Raw genomic sequence first — 22,442 nt, 5'->3', positions numbered from 1 at the left:
CATGCAGCGTAGTATAAGAGCACGAAAATTGTCATTAGGAGGAGCTTCCCAAGACACAGGACTTCACCTAGAGTCGCCGTTTCACAGTGTTAAACAGAATGTCATATTCTGTAAGATATCATACAAACACATTTCCGTTATTTCGAATGATACCACACGAATTGGTGAGCATAAGTTTTCCTAAGCTATAAGGCAATCCAACTGATGACAATATTTTTGAACTATCTGTCTATAATCATCGCTTAATAGGACTGCAGCAGCAGCTAGAAGCAGCGTGTTTCCACACAGCTGTCAGTGGGTGCCATTTTTGGTGCGATTGTCCTCATGGGAGACAGTCCATTCCCGTTTCAGTGTATAATGGTATGGCTCAGTAGGGGGCGGCTGCAAAGTGAGGTCCAGCAGCTTCCCTGAATGCCTGTGACTCATCCGTATTGGCAGAGCGAGCCAGATTATTTCAATTAGCTCCAGCAACAACAAAAATCCCACGCTGAGGTTGTCACTGAAACAAGGGGCAAAATTGAGCACACTGCTACTTTGAAGGTTAGCTGTTGTAAAATATGTTGTAAAAGCTTTCTTTTTTTCCCTTCTGCACTAAAACAAAGTCCAAGTAGAAACATGTATGATGGTGTTAGCTGGAGGTGGAGGAAGGGAAAGAGAAAGAGCTCCCTCTCGAAGAAAAATAAATACACAGGGAAACGTCAAACAGATTATTACCCTGCCTCCGTATTATTGTTTGAAGGGGGCAATTAAAAACACAACACTTAATATGCCTCAATTGTGATATGTAATTAATATGAAAGCTTTTCCTTAAGGCTGATGCATATTCTAAACATAAAAAGGGAATAGATTTTAGTATAGTCCCTGAATCGCAAAAGGGAGGAAATTTGCAGCACAAGAATTAAATTAGACACAGCAAATTAATACTAAAAGCTATTCTGTTTTAAACTATGACTCCGGGATCAAATTAGATTCATAAAAAACAAGTGAAACTAACATTTGTTGAGGGGATATTGTGAGGCAGTGAGAAGCCAATATCTAAATGAATGCTAACCAGCAGAATCCAATTCAGGAGCTGATTGCCTCATAAGCAGGCAGCAGCAAACTGAGGAGTGTGGGGTGGAGCGGAGCAGCCAAACAGAGGAGATGCATGGCATAATAGCCACTCATCTATTAATGGTAATTGTGTTTCCACTACTACAAGAACTGGTGGACCTTTCATTTCCTCCTCGGGCAATGGATGTGAGAGAGAGAAAAGGAGGGGTCTGGGGTTGTTAGAGGAGGATTAAAAAGGATGCATCATCCAGCGGTCCCATAAATTGCTTCTCACATTCGGACCTCTCACCCGAGGCTTTCGGGCAGCTTCAGTATGTTCTGATTTTCAAACATGCTAGCCTCAAACGTAGCAACAAAACAACTCCAAACTGAGCTCCTCAGATAGGTAGGATAACTTCTGTGCCTCACATTCATCAGCTATTTGTAAAAACTCAAATGCAAAACAAGCAGTAGTACAAATATCTACAGAGGATCTTAGTCCATTCTGAGATACTGATTTATAGACTTGAAGATTCTCCAAATGAATGAGACACTCAAGCAAGTCCATAAAGTTAGGGGATGAGAAAAAATTTAACATGCGTTGACTGATTTTTTAGCTGCTTGGGGGTAAATCATTTATATTTACTATAGCATTTATTTGGAGTCAAATTACAGTCAACCAGAGTCCAAAATTTACTGAACTCCTCATTGTGGCTTTTTTTTCTTTTTATCTCCATCAACCCCTGAGGGAATGAAGTGCTGCAAGGATAATAATTCATTTGTTTTGGCAGATACGTCTGGATCCTCTCCCATTCAGACAGATTTGCATCAGCTGGAAATCGTGCGTATGACCGACAGCATACAACACAGTTTACCAGGTTCACGAAAACTCAGATCAAACTAGGCATTGTTGATCAAATATAAATCAAGACTCTCTAGAACCTATTTCCCACATAAAATGTTGTCAGAAACACATTTCAGCGTAGTGTTTAGGTTTGATTTGAGAACATTTTTACCCCAGGAGCCATTGTTTTTCACGAAGCAAGCACCACCATTTCATTGCTGTGATTGGTTATAGGTGTTATGTAGGTAAGGTGTCCAAAGGCATTTTGGTCTCCACCATTGATAACGACACTTGACAGGGAGGTTCCAGACTAGTACAGTGTTTGCAATTAGTCCGGTTATACCAGGCTAGGGATGATGTAACCGTATCTACTCCACACACCTAGTTATTGTTAGTAAATTCTGCCAATTTAAATATAATTATTAAAGTATTTCTGATCCTGATTCTGATCTGATTCAGTCCAACTCAAGATCACCATGATCAAATAAATTTAAATGTACAATTGGTGGGGGCCTTTAATATTTGTTACTCTGAACATTTGATTGGTAATAATGTGATATGAAGCTCGAAGCAACCACAAGGTTTGATGGATATAATCTATAGGCATTACCACATGTGCAGTGAGTATGAGGCTCACCTGTTCTAGTATGGTGTTGATCCTGTCCACCTCGCAGTCAATCACAAAGCGCTTCTCCTGCCGCCTGTCCATCTCCTCAATGATTCGCTTGAACTCTGCTGCATCTGTTGTGCCGCTAACAGAGCGAGCGGTCACCTGCCAGTTGTTAGCTACCGCTGCCTCCATGATGGCCTGCAGTATAGAGAAACCTAGAGAGAGTAAGACCCAAAGGATTAGACACAAAAGAGACTGCTGCACAGTAACAGTTATGCAAGAAGTGAGAGGATGCAAATTTATTCTAGAGAGGTTTCTGCTGGAATCCAAAGGTTAAAGGCCATCTCATTACAATCTAAAGTTAGTAAGTCTGCAGGCCCGCTAAAATATTGCCTAGAGTCTAGACTTTTTATGCAAGCGTAGAAGTGATTGTGAATTTACATTTGCATACTGAGATGGCAATATCATAATGAAGTGAAATGACAGGAATCGTATCTCCATATTATTAAAAGATCAGTGGGTGATGTTATTGCGCTTGGCATCAATTAAATTACAGCACTTAGCTCAGCCACATGTTAACTTTGACAGTGTGGTGAAACATACCGTGGCCCGTGTCTCCTTCGAGGATTGTGCCAACTCATTTAAAGATAAAGACAATGAAAGATTCATCCAGGCCAGTGGTGGAAAGAGATCATTATGCTACTAGAAGAATGGAGAATGAGCTCTTCTAATGATTAATTCACACGTGAAATATTTTCATTTAACAAAGCGTTCAGAAACACTGTGGTCAAATCACATACCACAAAATGAATTATGTAGTCCTATTCCTGGATAGATTGCACATAGCACAAGCTGAACTAAAAATGGTTCAACTCTTCTCCAATGTACAACGGGCGAGAATGAACAAGAAGGTTATTAGGGAGATTCAAGCACACTATTGGTATTTCATTAAGCCATGGACAATGAATTGCAAACTGCATGTACGAAAAGCTTCTCAACTCATTTTTCAATGTCCGTCATGTGGTTAACTGATACAGAAAAGGGAACAAGAGCCAGCACATTCCTGCACACATTCAGACTTATACCGATCTTATTTGACGATTAATATTAATATCATATGTGACTTGGTATTATGCAAATTGTCTAACACTCCGAAAAGCAGTGTGCAAAGTAAACATTTGTCATACATTTTCTTTTTTTTTTACTTTGAGCCATTTCTCTGTACAACCTTATCTCTATGAACCGGCTGCAGGCATTTAACAAAGCCAGCATGGAGACCAAAGACACAACAACAGCTATAACAAGAAAACCATTTTGTGACTCTCTTAATTTCTCTGCTGTTGCATTTCCTTACATTCCATCTGAATGGTCCTGCAGCATTTTTTTTCTTTCTAGTTAATGCTCTGAGACTACTGCGCTACGTGCATCTGCACTCCCGTTGTGCCGGCCTTGTCTCGACCAGATGATCTTTTGGTGAGTGGCACAGCAAGCAGTGTGTCATCTGTCCAGAGGAGTAATAGCATACTGCCTAGAGACATCAGCCTGCCAGACCTCAAGGTTATCCGGCAACCCAGTTATCAGGTCACATCTCCAAGGAGATCAGCCTATAGTTCATGAATGTTACTTGTAGCACGAGACAACAGTTCACATGACATGTTGAGGGCAGACCGAAACGCATATATACTCCCTTTGTGGATTCTGGGTCACAGAGCTAGTTAGGAGGAACAAAACTTCTGACATGAAACACCACATACCAATAAGAATATAGTCTGGGGGCATAAAATTGACTTTTTATGTTACCTGGACAAAAGCTACACTTTCCTCAGAAAAAGAAAGAAAGAAAAAAGTGAAGAGAAAAAACATCTGAAGCTTTTCTGAAGTATCATCATTTTTACATGAGCACAGCGGCAGCGGTCTCTCATGTAGCATACCTTCTCCCATCTCCCCTACCTAAAGCAAAAGTTACAGAATAGAGGTTTGAATACCGTGGATGCATTATTCATTTTCCTCAGGCATATGCTCAGAACCTCACCAACCACAAGCCAGCTGGATAGCATGGCAGTCTTCCCAGCAATAAAAGCCTCTCACATTAAGAGATGCCATGCAGATTAACTGGGTCAAAATGGTCTCTGTTGGTTTGGAAACTGCAGAGTATATGGCTGCTAAAGGTAAAAACATCAATGAACCATTTAACTCAAAGTAATCACGTGGACTATACGTCAGCTTATGCATATGAAGTAACAATGCAATCGTTGATTCCTGTGCTGCTTGAAAGACACAATGACATGTCTCAGAAGATTTTAAATGTCAAAAGGAAATACAAACGCTCACGGGGAAATACTAGAGGGACTTGGGCTTCATATGTGAGTATCTGTCTGTTGTGTCGAAATAAAATCTGTTCATTTCCAGTTTTCATTTCCAAGGTCTGAGGTGCATGTGAACAAATGAAACAATGTCCTGTCAATCAGATAAGAATCACAGAGAGCTTTTATTTTGAAATTGCTGATTTGTGCAGCTCTCATCTCCAGGCTGCCTCCAGCAAACCCTGGACTGTGTTGGAACAATTGGATTCATTTAAGATTCACAAAAAAGATTCCATGCCTCCATAGTTTTACATTTCTATGGAAATTAAGAGATGGGATCTGATGGTGGTAAATAGTCCGTCCAGAAATTGATTACTTTTGCCCCTGTTTATTTTTTTCTACTGTCAGCAGAAAAGTTCTTGTTTAGTGATTTAGACTTCACAATCAAAAATGAACAAAAATCCTTTGAGCGCTTCCTAATCTGACAGCAGCATCAAGACTGACGGCTCCTTTTTCATCTCCACCAGGAAGTTAAAAATGATAAATGATTTTGTTATCTAATGCTTCTCTCTATAAATTGACATCTGCCAGTCTCTTTTCTCAGACCAGATTCCATTTAAGCTTCAGCCAATCCAATGGATTCAACCTCCTAAACAGCATGGGAGACCCCTCATATACAGTTAACGCTTTTGCTGGTGATATTTATTTCAAACATGGAGATAAGCTATAAATCCCTTACACCTCTTCTCCTTCAGAAGCCCCACAGCTGTGTTGCATCTAAAAATGTAATACAGTCAACTACATAAATTATCGAGGACAACAACAAGATTTTCTTATGACCAGCTATAAATCCCTGCTGTACAGATGCTGCGGCTTCTGCTGATCATGCTCCTCAGAGCTAATCATGCCACTGAGACAGGGAAAGTTTTAACATGCTGTCGTGCTCACTGCAGCCGGTCAAATGATGTGTTGTAAACCCAGAAACACATTTTATTATTCATAGCACCTAGCGTCTTTTAGCACAGCTCTAAGGGTATGCCATCCTGCATTTCACTACACATATTGTTTGTGTAGATTACAAATACAAGTTTAATCATTTAGGGAGAGATTTAAAGTTGCATAATGTTTATAGAGTGGCTTAACACTACATCCGCTTTTTTGAGTTAGTAAGTTATATGCACTCTTTCTTTATTATACAGTCAATTGAATCTCGCCCAGTCTATTATTATTCATTGCAAAAGTATTGGCCTTTTTCCAGAGAAAAACAAATAAAGCTACCCTGTAGACCAAAAACAGGTCTTTGGGTAAAGGTTGATGTTGCATTGTACTCCACATTTCTGTAATACAACAATACCCACCATCCTCACAGACTTTAAACGACGCATGAGAGCAATGCTGTTGTTTCTGGTGTATATTGCACACAAAAATAAAGACTGTTATCTATTTCCAAACAGTTCATCAGTGAACTCATAACTCAGAGTCTGCCGGACTGAAGATATCACTGAGACAGAAAACATATGCAGAGATTTGTCGAGGCTGGAATATATTGGGGTCGCACAAAGGCGAACATGCACAGAGGTCGTTTGGACACTTTTGTGTGAGAGTTTTTTTATACAAGTACAGATTATGAGTATGACTTTTGTGTGTTTTTGTTTCATTTGGAGCCTCGTGACCTATGGTTATCCATAAAACCTTTCTCTGTGTTCTGTCCAAAGATATATTTGCCTGTAGATTCATAATAAAGCCTAGGGGAGGGGGAGTCTGAATGCATTTTGTGAGTGTGTTCAAGCTCAAACGGGGCATTCAGTTTGAATCTCAAAAACATTTGAAACAACTCTGTAGTTTGTGAAGCAGAGTGTAAACAGCCGCGATGGATGAAAACTCAATTATTTCTGCATTTTCCTTTAAATCTATATCAGAACATTGCAGAGTCTGCTAGCAAATCCCGGCAGAGCCTAATGACGCCCTGTGTGCTTCTAAATCAGAGCTGTTGGGAATGAGATGTTGTGGCAGTGTAGCATACCGCGGCTGAGTGAGAGCTGCAGTCCTCTTCCTCGTCTGCGAACCGGATCTTAACAGGATGAGTTTTGAAGCGTCACCCGTGGCGGCTCAGCGGTAATTGAATTGAGTTGCATCTAATCTCATTGCCCAGCTCCTTTGGTTCCCTGGCTCTCATTAGGGTAAGGTGCAGAGTGTCACATCTCCTCTCTCTCTCTCTCTCTCTCTCTCTCTCTCTCTCTCTCTCGCTCTCTCTCGCTCTCTCTCGCTCTCTCTCTCTTTCTCTCTCTCTCTCTCCCTCTCTCTCTCTCTCAGATATGAAGGGCAAAATGAAGGGCAAAAAAACCCTAATCTGAACTCATTCCAGAAGGATCAAGCGCACACATGAAAAAGAGGCGTTGGTCATTGAGCCAACAGTAAATGTGGTTGCTCCCCCCTCTAACTTGCCAATCCTCTGGTAAATAAGGGTCTGGTGGTGAAACGCCCTGCTGAGCACTGTCCAGGGTCTCAGAGGGCATCAGAAACAACTGAATTGAAACCACAGAGATAATGGCTTTGACTCATAAGTGTGGGTTTTATCTTGATACCCAGTTAAGGACGGAACACCTGCAGAGAAAGGCGGAAAGTGAACTTTACAGATACCACAGCCATTTCCTTTCGCTGCTGCATGTTGCGAACAAATAATATACTGCATTTTTAACACATGTTTATCACTACCAAGTGGCTTTGAGCCATACAGTCAGTTTTTTTTTTTTATATCCATCTAAGATTCCACATAATTAATTCCATTCGTGTCCACTGTACTCGTGTGGAGAACTCAAAACATTGGCGAAGGTGCGCTTTCTTCGTGACTATATACATATAAAAAGTTACGCAAATATTTTATACATATATTTTTTGGAATTGGGTAAATCCAACCCTTTAACAAGAATGAGGCACTGCCTGTCAGCACTATGAGACAGACAATCTGTGAAAATATCATGTAGATCTTCTACCACCTTCTGCTTTTACAGCTAAACGCTAAAATATGTTTCTGAAAACACTTTATGCAAGAAATAGAAAATACATTAACAGAAACTGGATTAATATTTGATCAGCGCTGCCTAGTTTCACAGTTTGATAGGAGTTCACGAGCAGTCACTTACCTTAGAGATTACTCGACTCTGATTGGTTGTTTTAGGTCAGTCGCAGTGGAATCTTTCAGATGCTATTAGGAACACCCAGGGAGCAGCATGTAGACGCAGAGGTACATGACTTTGTCCATCTTATAGTGCTGTCAGGATGTAGTGATAATTTCAGCAACCCTACTACCCTTCATAATTAGCTTTAAAAGTCAGGCACATGTTTTTAAAGATTGCAACTCTGATGTTTGTGTGTATTACACTGTATCATACTGTGTGCAGTTAAGATTAGGTATAAAGTATATATATATTTGCTTTTATTATTGACTTGTGTCCCAGAAGACAGGAAGATATGTTTTTATTAGTGATAGTGCTATGAAGCAATAATGGTGTGCATATGTGTGAAGGTTTAGGATAAATAAGGTTCTCGTTACTGTAGTCTGCAAACTTAGATATAAACACACTTTTCACCAAGTTCATGTCAACAGAGTCTAAAATGGAATAGGACATCACAGCGCCAACTTTTGGATGAGATTCACCATCTCTGACACTGGGTAAATTCACAAGAATCTTTAATTTAACTAGATGAATCATGGCAATACTATAAATCCGAGGAAACTAAATGGCTTTGCAACTTATGGGAACATGACAAGTAGTGAGGTCATAAAATAACAGTTGACAGCTTCCTGTGCCGCAAGCACACTAGATACGTCTACTTAAAATTCTCCAGCTGTCAAACTCTCACTCTTCATTAACTAAATATCTGTGTTCTAATTTATAAATATTCCCAGCGCTGCTTCTTCTTCATTGTCTTTTGTGGAAGACAAAATAAATACTTACAATATTGAGGGCCTGGTGAGTGTTTGCCTCTGGGCAAAGTATGCTCACAGGGCTCTGAGGATCCCTCCAGTGTTTGTGCAGTGGAGATCAAAATCTTGGGCTGGGAGAGGAAGATGGCTTTATATTTCCTCTCATTAGTCATCTGGCATAGGCATACAATTTATAGAAAGCAGGCTGTGGTTTGCTGGGATTATATGACCCGTGCTCTTGACTTCTCCAGCAAAATATATACAGAAGTAACAAACAGGCAATCAGTGTCTGGATGGTTGATGAAGAATGAGATGAGAGTCTCTAAGCAGCTGTAAAGACATGGTAATTAAGGTGCCTTTGAGGAAAGTGTTTAACTACTGGCAATTAAAAGAGGAAGAAACTCAAAAACAGCTCCATTCAACTTATGTAATAGAGGGGGAAAAAAAGAAATGTTGTAGCCAGATCTACAGTTTGAGCTCCCTGCCCACGGAAGGAGAAAGTCTCCATTGTAGAAACACCATGACGTGAATGCCAAAGTAGCCCAAAAGTGTGTAGCCAAGGCTTTGATGTGGTGTTTACAGTAGGCCTATAACCAAAAACAGTTTCCCTGCCAAGTGTTGTCCTAATCGAAAAAGACAGTGCATGTTAAATCAAACAGAAGCAGCATGTTGTCTGTATCTTCAGAAGTGCATACATGCAGGAGGGAGGAGAGTAGTGCTTTTCAACTGTGAAAATCCACCCACAGACTTTTCAGAGCGCCCCCATCTCTTCCTGTCTGTATTTGTTCCTTGGTCTCTCTCTCCCTCACTCAAACTGCATAGTGTGATGTATACAGTACACAAATGGGAAGCTAATGCATACATACATTTGTGTGTGTGTGTGTGTGTGTGTGTGTGTGTGTGTGTGTGTGTTTGTGTGTGTGTGTGTGTGTGTGTCTGTGTGTGTGTGTGTCTGAAGGGATTGATCAAGTGCTGCACAAAACTTTCTGCGGGCAGCTTTGGCTGATTAGACAAAACTGAAAGAAAAATGACAAAAAGAGAGACTTTACCTTTGATGAAAAATATATTATTTAGCTCTCGTGTTTACTCTCAAGAATGACATGTATATTTTATTTGATGTTTCCGCATATAAATTGGCCCTGTGACATAGTGTAACATCAAAGCAATCAACATCTACTATGGCTGCATGAAGCAAAGGCCAGGACATTTTGTTATAATGAAAAAAAGAAGCTCCCAGCAGTAATTTCATGGCTGCTGAAGATAGCAGTGGGTAGGTGGTAAAATGGCTTTATTCCAAGTTCAGTTAAAAGAGAACACTGATTGAGCATAGAGGTTTATTGTGTGCTTATTGTGACAGACGATGGTCCTTGTATCACATCTTTTTAAGGCACAGGTGCTTGACTTGTAGTTTTTCAAGGGGCAACTGAATTATAGTGGTTGTTACTGCAGGTTGGACTATCTGTATATTGGGATGTCACTTATACCAGTTTATGTGTGCAAAATAAAAAGAGATAGACAATGCCAGCAATGCATAGCTTCATACATATTTCTTTAATATTATTTTTCTTGTACATTTTATGGCTTCTCTGATGTGCCCTTTCTTGTCAGCGTGTCCAAGCTGATTTATTCTCCTGATGCATGCATAATTTAGTTGTTATGAAGCCGGCGTGAAGGAGAGGGCCACTAAAGCGCAAGAGGCTTGTGTGTGTGTGTGTGTGTGTGTGTGTGTGTGTGTGTGTGTCTCAGCTGGGTGCGTCGGATGTGCCATTATAGTAGCTGTGATGAGACCACAAAGCCAAGGGAACAAGCTGCAGTCTATGATATAGACATGGTTGCAGTAGGGATCCGGCATTCACACTTATTATCTCACATTGTGAGCAAAGAGTATAAATCAACAATTGTAGGTGACAATATTGCACTTGACGAGACATTACCTCTGTGAAATGTCGCAGAATGGCATAAAGATTACTTGTATGAGAGACTGAGAGAGAAAAAGCAACTGACGGCCAGACATCTGCACACTAATGGCAATGCACATGAAAACGTGTCATCACACCTTTGCAGAAGAAAAAAAGAAACAGCCATTGCATGCCTGTCTTTGTGTGTTTAATCACTGCAGTTTGGACTATCCTTTTGGTAGTGTATCACATTGCTTGATTTGTCATGTTGTTTACAACAGTAAGTGCAATGCCAGATGACTACAATCAAACTAAAGGACAGACTTGATTTAGTTTGCCATCAAAGGCATCCAGGAGAGCAGCGGGAGGCATTAATTATTTGACTCTTTTAGGGAACAAAGGCAACTGTCTCTGGATAGCCAATTAGAGGGACTGCTGAAGAATAGGGGAGCAAGGTTCGCTTTAGTTGCAGTGTGTATCTGACTCTGCCTGATTGCCCACCCCCTCATATCTGTCCTTCTATCTTGCTATCTACAGTAGCTTGGCAGGAACTGGAAGAAATGAGGCTAACTATGTGTGGTCATCCAAACCCCCTGTCCACAAGCCTCTTGGCCCTGTTGGCGCACCAGTCTGCCAATTGTGCCAGGCTGGAGTTATCTTGTCTGCCATGTTTAACAACTGATCAACAGGGCCTGTGGTGAGTAAATTCAAAAGCCAAGGGAACTTGATTGATGCAACCAGAAAATTATCAAGCTGATAGGTTGACAAATAATTATATAAGGGATAACATAGAGCAAGCATGTCATAATTGTGTACTGAATCCAGACAGGGTGATGCAGGACCCAGATGCAAAGCGGATTGAGACAGTTCAATTCGCAATGGTGACCCAGCTCGTTCCATATTATCCTGCTTATTACACAGCTATACCACTTTCCAACCCTTTTATTTCCTTTAGTATACTTATATTTAACAAAGACTTTAATCTTCTCTGCACTGTTTATTGAACAAAAGAAAAATCAAAATACAACTCTTTCTGGACACAAACAAGATGCATGTCATCAGGGCCAGTGTTAAAAGGGTTTAACTTATAGATTGAAATTGCCCTTCAGACACTCATAAAATCAAAATGGCTGAACATTAAGATGTGTTATTTCTAATGACCGATAAATAAGATAAAGATACAATATATATAGATATAAATTGAACTTATCTGAAGGAGTAAGTTAGGACTGTATTGAGTTATTCCTCGGTAAAGCTATATTCCTCTGGTTGACACATTGGCTATGCTGTTACTACATGTGACTCAAATGCTACACAAGCAGCATGTCAGCAGAGTGTGCATGTCCTCTGTCAGTGTGACACTGGTTCCACTCTGTCATTTTTGTCACATGCAGTCAACATCTCCTGACCCTCAATACACAATAGAAACTTAAAACTGATCCTTTTTTGATTTTACAGTCACTGAGTGGCTTTTTGCTTGGAATCACAAAACTGTAAATTACTACATATTATCTGACCAAAACAAACCATTTGTCTCTTGTATTACATCAGTTAAAATGTGTACCAAGTTCTTTTAAAATGCACCATTAATGGATGGGTCTAACACAGCTATTTAGAGTAAAAGGTTGCAGTGTGAAGTGAAACCTCTCTGTTATAGTATTTGGCTAAGATACTTGTTTATTTTGACTTTTTTTTTTTTTTTTACACTTACATCTAAGTTGATCAGTCTCTCTACAATCTGGTGCTTGGGCTGAGGATCTCACTTAAACGTGACTCTTGATTTAGGTACTTAATTACTTTATTGATGATTTTGAGTTGAGGTTGAGTTGCTTTGGAGCCCATTTCAAAAAGAAAAACTTGCTTCGCTTTAACTACCACAAGTTTTGACTTGGATTGGATGCTTATAAAAGTCTAATTTGATCAATTTATTTGTGTTTTAAATCACAGAAGCATATAATTGCTTCAACTGTGGAAAACTCAAATTGGCTTGTTTGAATTTGGTTTAGGTTTAGACTGTTGTCTGGGAGACAGCTGAGTGATGATGAAGGAGCAAGTAACTTTTTTTTGGAAAGTAAATACATTTCTCTCGAGGACAGATTTGATGTAGTTCAACTTCTTTCTGTGTGAAGTCACACTGTAAGGGCTTGCTTTTGAGATGTTTATGTAACACTTTAATACAATATTGACAATTTTAAGACTTTAAACAGAAAATGTGACCAAGTGACTGATTATTACTGTACAAATGCCTGCATAGCATAAACTCTGGAGACCACATAACAGGTCAGAATTTGCACATATTTGCACATTCCCTTTGTGGTTATGTGTAATGCAGCAACCTTGAATGATCAATATTGTATGTGCGCCCTATTGTTCCAGATAAGTTTGCTGGATTGACTCGGAAAAATTGACTGAGTGAATGAAAGAAGTGCCCTGGAGATACTTTGGACCAAATGCTATAAAACAGCTTCCACTTGGCAGATTTTTGTTCAAAGAACATTTCACTACCTGGCGCTATAAATTACGCTACAACAACGAACACTATTTCAACTGCCAACAGGTATATGATAAAAGTAAATAGCTATGCACTATTCGCTGCAGCAACTACGTGTTGGATCACTTTCCCCCTTACTATATGAATGCATATGCTATAATGCAGCATTCAGAATGCTGATTGTGTAGGAAATAATGGGAGGCGACGACATGAGACCAGATATTGTTATTCATACAGTATGTCATCAATGCCTTGGTGTGGCGATGGAGATTGTGAGACGGGCCAAACTCCTATCTCTCACAACACTATCGTGGATATAAAGAAGTGGCAGCTCCTGGTTTTACCGCAAAATATATCTGGCGTTGCTTTATGTGGATTGGTATTCACTAAATGTCGGAAAATGTAAGTGCCCATAGTCAGAGGACTCTATCAGTCAAATTAACATCCTCATTGACATTGTTTTATTTTATTTTTTGTTGTTTTGCTGCTCAGTTCACTTGTTTTTCTCAAGACTAAAAAATAAAAATACTGAAGAAAGTCAGGGGAGAGATGTAAACACTGATCGAGCAGAGTGAAACAGCAACCACGAAGGAAGGACAGGCATACAACTGACCCTGTGCTAAAACCCTCCCCCCATACAGAGATGGTCCAATCATGGCTTAGCAACTTTAACTATGCACAGCAGGCTTGTCAAGCTTTAGATTTAGAGCGATACTTTGCATTTAAAGTGTTTGGATGGTGGTGTCCTTTAGCCTTTACACAGAGAAAAGCCGTCAGTGCTGTTCTTTTCTCTTCTTTCAATGAAGAAATGCTCTACAGTTCTGATATAACTGATACTATTGCAGCATCTACTGAATGTTAGCCTCTTAAAGAGCTACCATTGTTGTTTTGAATGACAAATGAAAGCCGTGTTGTCCCACACACCTAATAAACGTCCGTTGCTGCCAGTAGCTCTTCACAGGATGCTGCTGAGTCCGAGCCATAAACGCATTACGATCCTTCAGTTCTTGCGTGATCTTATTATATCGCATGAACTATGTTGTATTTATCCACCAAGTGGAAGCTGGTCCTGGATGCTATCAGAATTTAGCGCTAATATTAGTGGCTCTGCCCATCTCTTTATTGGGAAGTTTATAATGATATATCCATATATTAGCCTATGTAAGTTAGGGAGCCAAACAGGCTTATGTAAGAACTACAAATAACTACTGCTAACTAACTCTATTTTTCTACTAACTAGCTATACACTCGGATATGTTAGCTTAAGCCTCAAAATCATTCAGTCATTTAGCACAATATCTGTATGTAGCCATCATCTGTGTATTTATAATGATCCCTTTTTAAAGGTTTCTCATTTTAAAACAAGTCGGCTGGAAACAGCATTTCCAACCAACTTGTGAAGCTGAATTTACATCAGTTTAACCACCTAGGTAAGTACAGCTGATAAAATCTTCCAGACAGTTCTCAGAAATGAGAAGCATGCTTTTGTCTACCTTTGAACTGAATTGTGAGCAGTAAATCTGCCACTTTTGCCATTGTCAACTTTCTGCAGTACACTTTTGTTTTGTATTTATCTTGTCTAGACCACTTTGTAGCATTTGAGGTTGTTACTGCTGTACTACAGTCACAGCTAGCTCAAAGGTAGACACTCAGGAAGAAGGGGCATAAGAAGCTAAAAGCATATAAGGACATAGTATAGAGGGGTGTGAGGAAGAGAGAAAGGAAGAGAAAGGGACTCATAAATCAAGTAGAGGTGAGATTGCTGAATCAGGGTTGATTGTGCCTGGGAGAGACAATAAAGCCTGTAATCATCTGTCTCTGCTGCACAGATTTGGCAATTATCTGCCCATACCTGACCGCAAGAACAGAAAGGGCAAGGTCCATCTACCTTCACCCTATACAGCTCGAGTATTTTAAGAGGAAATTCATCTGCTGATGCAAACTGAAAGGACAGAAAAAGCAATATTCACTCTTGGAGAGCTAAGAGTTCGGAAAAGAGAAGATTTGGTTGAAGGAGTGTTGCAGGAATTGTCAGTTTTTCCCGTGGAGCAATATGTGATGTTTGGGAGTGATTCAATACAACAAGTGGTATATCTGTTATATCTGTATATCAATCCTTTCATCTCTCTCTACCCACACACGTATCTACACACACACACACACTGTAGCATACCCTGTCAATATATTACAACAGATAAAAGAAGAGTAGCAAATCATTAAGCTGGTATGTTGCTGCCGAGGGAAGCTCATTTTGCTTCCAGTGAAGTTCCTTCATCATAACGTCTGCTTTCATACAGCTGTCTCATATTAGCATTTAGGGTACAAATTTACCTTGATTTCACTCTAATACATCTGAGCCTGAAGCATATGGACCGTCACTCTCTGACTGAAAGCACTACACTGAGACCTAAAAGCATTTTTTGCCAGCCCAATATAAGAGCCAAATGAATAGTGTGGCTGTAATTAATCTTTTATATTGACTGAATAAAACCTCTTGGTGGAACTCAGCTCGTGAATGTTCTGTTTTTTCTTCCCTAATAGGAGAGTTTGGAGAAGCCAAGTTGCTTCCAGTACTGTGGAGGATCAATGCTTTTATCAAACCCAAATTAAAAGGCAAAACAGGTGTTTTGTGTGGGTCATACATCATGAGCAGAGGGTCATTTGTCATGTGGTTTATTTGTTCATTCCAAATTAAAAATCTTTCAGAACCAGGTGCTTATGGTGATGGATTGTTACATGCTTTTGCTTTTTTTTTTACTTGTGTAAGGATTTATACACATTGCTAATGCAGGAAAATCATTGCCGAACAATAACACAATGGTTGTAAGACACTGGTCTTTCCTCTAGTCCGTTGACTAAAAGCACCAAGACTGAACAAGAATTGAAAGCGACCATTTATACCCATCCAGGTACTTTTACCCAAGGGTATACTTCTGTAGACGTAAGAGAGTGTAAACATTGTAACAACAAGGAGGTAAGGATCATCTGGCAGGGTTGTTGGGATATGTCAAAACTAAAAAAAAACCTTGGGAACCTCTAAAATAAATAAATAAATCAAACGTATATTGTCCATCAATTTTCCTTTTGCCTCAGAGCCAGAGGGTAAAAAAAAGCATACACCTTTGAAGACTATTTTCCCTTGTCACTTCTCCTGGGATAGCCAGCAGTCAGTGTCCATATTGCCTGGGGAGCTGCACTACCTGATAAGCGGAGGTAGAGGCTCTCTGACACATCTGTCTGCTTGATGAGCCAAGTGTCAAAGCCCCCCAAAGTGCTGGATGAAGTGCATCAATAAACGACTTTAATCCCCTCCTGGGGCCAATGTCCTCCCACTAATAAGGGATCGTCTTACACCACTGGCAGTGAGGAGAGAGGTAAAAGTTGCTTGGCATGGGCCTCTGCACGGGGATGTACAGCATGCAGGGAATTGTCTGTACAGAGGTAACAGGCTGTAAATCACACGCTCCCGCTGCTGTTGGCTTAATTGCTGGATTGAATAGGTGTTTTTTTTCCTCATCCTCCAAACTTTTCCTCCCTCTTTTGCCCTATGCCCCTTTCTCTTTAAATACATGTCTATTTGTCATCACTCTCTCTCTCTCTAACACCTTTTCCATTTTTGTATTTCAGCCTCTTCTCCCCACCTCCGCTATGTATATGAATTCCACTCCACCCCAGACAGTCTCACTTGCCAGACAGAAGAGGAGAAGCAGAGGGATGGGGACCAGTAGCTGGGCAGTATTGGCTTTGCTGAAGGACGTGTGGGTTGCTAGCATCCGCAGGGAAGATCCAATGAGTGTTCTAGTCAGAGTGACCCTAATTAACCACATATTATCTGCAGGCTGTGTGGAGGATTAAGGCCCTCAGCTCTGGACTCTACAGGCCCGGAGAACCAAAGACACAGGACTCTGCACAAAAGCACACTTCATATTCTGCCTCAAAGCAAGACACAAAGAGGCGGGGGCGTGAGGCTGGGCCAGAAAAAAAAAGAACCATTCAGAGAGCAGATAGCACGCTACAGTGAAGACCGGTTGCTTGAAGCATTTCTGGACCTTTTATTTTCCAAATAAACACAGCAAATTGCGACTGCTATAGTGAAGGAGGAACATATAGACACATTTTTGTCAGCCTCGCAAAGAGGAAGACATATTGTGTCTTTGTCTGTCATATGCTGAACATATCCATCCCTTCTTCCCAGGTGCTGCTTTGAACAAATTAAAGTTTTTGTAGGAGGGGATCATTATTCTATTGAGAGATAATGAGCTCCTTTTCTCGTTTGACATTGCAACGCCCAGAAATGAACATATTGACAGGTTGTCATACACACAGCACGCTGCTGCATTAAACCAGTAGCTATTGTCAACAAGGCAATGCAATCTTGGAACAACACAAAAACCCTCATTGACGGCGCACAATATGCAACCCTCACAGGCAGGCAAAGACTCTGATTTCTGTGGAAAACATTTCAGTAGCAGCTTTGACATACCTCATTTCAGATGAAAGACGAGCCAATATCAACAACATGATTAAACAGAAGATTAACTGACACCAAGCAGCCAAGTGTGGAAAGAATCCAAAGGTTATAGCTCATAAGCTATTGTGTTATTACAAGTGTTACAAGCTGCTAGTGAATATATTTAACAATTACATAACACAAGAATACTGAATAAAATAGTGCAGTGTTAACAGTTCAAGCATTTACAGGGTTTTCATCAAGTATTACAGGGTAAATCTATCCTCTGCTAACCCCGGTGCGCTGCTGCTATTCTGAGCCACTGTAACATTTCCTGCGGTTCCACTCTGTAATTGAAGCTTTAAGCCCTGACTGCATGCCGTTACCTACCTCGGTCAGTGTCGTAGAGGTAGACAAACTTCTGCCACTTGTAGTGAGAGAGCAGGCTGAGGACGGCACCCCGGAGTGCAGGGCGCATCTGGATGACAAACTGCACCTCATTATCGGTGGGGTAACTGGGTGTGACAAAGGAGGTGTGCAGAGCGCCGCAGAACGAGGTCAAGGTGTTCATGGACTTCTTATCGTAGAAACCGAAGATGGCGTACACTCCACGGGAGAACTGGGAGCAAACTGCAGGGACAGAAGAGGGCAAGAGGACATAAGAGTTAGGCGTTATTTATCAAAATGTATATATATATATGTATATTCACAAATGTGTGTCTCATCACTTCAGGCAGTATTACATTGGTTGTTTGATCCATCAATTATTGCCAATTGAAAGTTTATGTAACTCTTAATGACCCCAAAGGCACCTGATAAAGCATTTACAATAGTGCATATCCTGTCAAAAAAATGTGAATTATCATACAAATATAAATGTATATATAACAGTACATCAAGTCACTGAAAATATTCAGTTCATATTCAATTAATGTTTTGGTTTTTTAATTTAAAAAAAGAAATAGTTAAAAATTACCGTAGTCATTACACACAACCGCAAAAAATCGGTCCATGTGACGTTTTTTTTACTCAAAAAAGGTTCTCTTTTCTGATGATATAGTAACTGATTAATTATCTTATCATTGCTTCTTTATTATTCTTTCAGACAGTACCTGATATAAAAATCAAAAATGTTGTGTCATCGTCATTAGGGGTACTACTCCTGTCCAAAAGTCAGAAATATACCCTAATGATGTCATCAGGGTTAGCTCGGCTTGGGTTTGGAAACTACAAACAACAGAAATTATGTGTTACACATTGGAGATGTGCTGTTTGAAAGATGTGGACATTTACCAGACAGGGACAGTCTAATGAAAGGCACAATCAAGTTGCATTATGGGAAAGTAAAGAAGCAAGCAGTCCTTTATTAATCCTGCGAGGGGAAATTAAACACACACACACACACACACACACTGGACCTATATACATGCATTACATTGAGAGACATCAGAGCAAGGGGGCTGCCTGTGGAAAAGAACCAAGAGCAGTTGGGAGTTTGGTGCCTTGCTGGACAGTGCCCGGGAGGTGAACTGGCACCTATCCAGCAAACAGTCCACACTCTATACTTGTTCCAAGGGGACTTGAACCTGTGACCCTTCAGTTCTCAAGCCAAGTCCTTATGGTTACTGGAGTATTGGATCCTGTGTTTTTGAGAGTTTAATTTCACATTTAGGAATAAAAGTCAGGATTTTAGTCTCTGCTGCTTAGATTTTTGACCATCCTTTTTTTAATATACTTTAAGGAATTATCATAGAAAATTCGTGGAGTACCCATCTAGTTGAGAAAATAAATGGTTGAGTAACTAATAATTATAATTTTATCTCAGCTCTAAATTATATCCATCACTAGTGTTCACAGTACATAATCAGATGTTATTCCCGCGTATGGATAACCTATCTGAATAAGAGAAATGCATGCTAATACATAATGTACAACAAAACAACCTGCATTGCATCAGAAAGTGAACCAATCTGGTAATAGTGGGCTGCATTGTGAAAAATCCTGCAGCTGTAATGCAAGGGGTACGGTGTGTGTGTGTGTTTTTTTATGCTGCTAGGAAAGTGGCAGCCAAAGGATAGACACGTCACGCTATTCACCGAAGGTCTCCAGCTCCCACCAGGAGCTCCCACCAGTTATCGCTCTGTTCCCTCATCCACAGTGAACGACTCACTGCAGCATTCACAGCAGCTGTGAGCGCCACTGCTGCCTGTCACTGCTTCTGTTGCCTCCTAAGAACGAGCTGAAAAAGACGACTCTTTCTGCCTCGAGTGAGAAGTGAATGCAGTTTCACTTTCACTGACCTTAAACCCACAACGTTTGTGTTTTTTGATGCCACGATGTCAGTAACAGCAACATACTTATCTTTGCATAGTTTATATCATACAACAGGGATGTCAAAGTCAAATACATCAGAGGGCCAAAAAAACTAATTTGCTCCAAGCCGAGGGCCGGACTGGTTCAGTGTTTATTAAAACATATTAAAATGATGCATATAACCTATTGAACCAAGACCTAACACAGTGGGGAGGGGGGGTTGCTGAAAGTTGACATCTGCCCTGAATGCTGATGAATAATGAAGCCCACTTGCGGCGCTGCAGTGAGTTCACGGGCTACCGTTGCATTGTGGGTAATGTAGTTTTGGTGCGTGAAAAACACCAGCAGGCGGCTGTGGCGTGCGGGCCGTTTCTAATACTAATCAAATATCATCCCGGGGTCTCAGATCATTCATTCGCGGGCCGGATCTGGCCCGCAGGCCTTGACTTTGACACCCGTGTCATACAAGTTTGACCCTGCTTTTGAGGAAAGAAACGACTCTTTTGACAAGCTGCACGACAACTAGACTCTGCTCAGTTGAATCACTATCTGAGGCAACCAAAGGTAAAAGAAAATAAACAGTTACTCCATCATTTGAATGTTTTTCACTTGAACAAGTCTATAACCACCACTTCGGGGAATGAATAACTCGGTATGCTTTTCTATCAGCGTGTGCATCTGATGACATTTCTTAAGAGGCAAAAAAAAAAAAATCCTTTTGCTTGTGTATTCATCATGTGCTCTGTTGGGATAGCGTAAATTGTCAGGCAGGAGCGACTTCCATTCAGTCAGAAACCATTAATGTGTAGACTAAAATACAGAGCTACAGGTGTGTTTTGCTTTTCCGCCCTATCATGAATGGCTGCTCACTTATTCTGATTGACTCTCAAGTGCTCCCACTGGGTGATCAAGCATACTTAACATCCGTAAACACTTTGAATATTCCAGTACAATGGTAGGATGACAGGAGGGAAGGCACTATCTAATTTTAATTCATGGCTATGTTAAATATTTGTTTCTGACGACTGACAGGTATTCATTCAGTTGGTATGGGGGGATACATCAGATGCTCAAGGCCCCTTATCGTGCTTATTTTCAGGCTCATATTTGCATAATTTTGTGGTTTCAACATGCATGCTTTAATGTAAAAAAAAATATGAGAGATGCACGATATTGGATTTTTTTGCAGTTATCCATAATTGCTAAGAAAACATTGTTTAAATCTTCTCTTCTGACACAATCTTCTCTTCTGACACAATGGTTACTGTTCTCTAATTTTGCTCGCTGTTTTTTTTTTTACAAAATAAAGGTTTTTGTTAAAAAAAAAAAAACATGCTAGTACAGCAGTGGTATAGCCATAATGGATATTCTATCAAATTATAACTGAAAGTATTCCAGAATAAATCGAGTATTAATAATTTGTTCTCTAATTTTGATAGATAGATAGATAGTTAGATAGATAGATAGATAGATAGATGGATAGATAGTTATATAAATAGATAGATAGATAGATAGATAGATAGATAGATAGATAGATAGATAGATAGATAGATAGATAGATAGATAGATAGATAGATAGATAGATAGATAGATGGTTAGATAGATAGTTAGAAAGATAGATAGATAGATAGATAGATAGATAGATAGATAGATAGATAGATAGATAGATAGATAGATAGATAGATAGATAGATAGATAGATAGATAGATAGAGAGATAGAATTAACATATTATTATGCATATTATGCTTATTGTGTTGGCCCACCCGTAAATGCAGACATAAGATACAAAACTTAAAATTTAAATGAAATATTGATGCATTGTTCAAAAGAAGAAAAATACATAAAACAAGATATATTTATTTATGACTATTGCTTTTAAACAAAACAAGGTAGATACATACTTCCTAAAACATAATCCTTGCGCCGTCTGGCATTGAATCTGATTTAATCAAGGAGGCACCAGTCTATTTATTGAACGGTTTATTATGTTGCTGTGTTATCCGATATCCAATGAGAAATAAATAATAGAAATCTTACTTTATACAATTTTAAATGCTGCTCTAAATAAGGTGGTTACTATCCAGCACAAAATGAGATCACACATGTAAGCACACACAGAAACCATGTTTTTTTTTTTATTCTTTGTGAAGAAGGGTGATCCAGTTTGTGCTCCTTTCAGACACTCAAGAGGACAACATGACAGTGCTCATGTATTCAGTTCTTAAGCTCAATTGCTGTGTGAATGAGAGATCTAGTCACTGGTGGGATTTGCCTCATCCTTTTTAATTCTATTCCCTCCCTATCTGTCCTGGTACAGACACCTCTCCCAAGGTATAAGCATCCATTCACAGCAACACTTGCACACAGGCAAGCCCAGATGCACGCACGGATGCAGACATACAAACATGCGCACACACACACACACACACACACACACACACACACACACACACACACACACACACACACACACACACACACACACACACACACACACACACACACGCACACACACACACACACACACACAGCACTGCTTCTTGATAAGTGAATCAACAGATGGACAGCAAGT

At 40.0% G+C, this 22,442-nt stretch overlaps 1 protein-coding gene across 1 annotated transcript in view; it reads right to left on the bottom strand.

Moving 5' to 3' along the window:
• gria3b (glutamate receptor, ionotropic, AMPA 3b) overlaps nucleotides 1–22,442 on the bottom strand; it is a gene marked incomplete at its 5' end in the record, with an annotated part of 80,404 nt that overhangs the window by 37,254 nt on the left and 20,708 nt on the right. The window contains 2 exons of the mRNA XM_083914691.1: nucleotides 2,514–2,701; nucleotides 17,947–18,186. Coding sequence (XP_083770817.1) covers nucleotides 2,514–2,701; nucleotides 17,947–18,186 — 428 coding nt within the window. The remainder of the gene's footprint in view (nucleotides 1–2,513; nucleotides 2,702–17,946; nucleotides 18,187–22,442) is intronic.

Source organism: Echiichthys vipera, assembly GCF_963691815.1.
Source record: "Echiichthys vipera genome assembly, chromosome: 6".
NCBI classification, from domain to species: Eukaryota; Metazoa; Chordata; class Actinopteri; order Perciformes; family Trachinidae; genus Echiichthys; species Echiichthys vipera.
The sequence above is the reverse complement of the archived record's forward strand: the minus strand, read 5'-3'. Positions and strand labels throughout refer to the sequence as shown.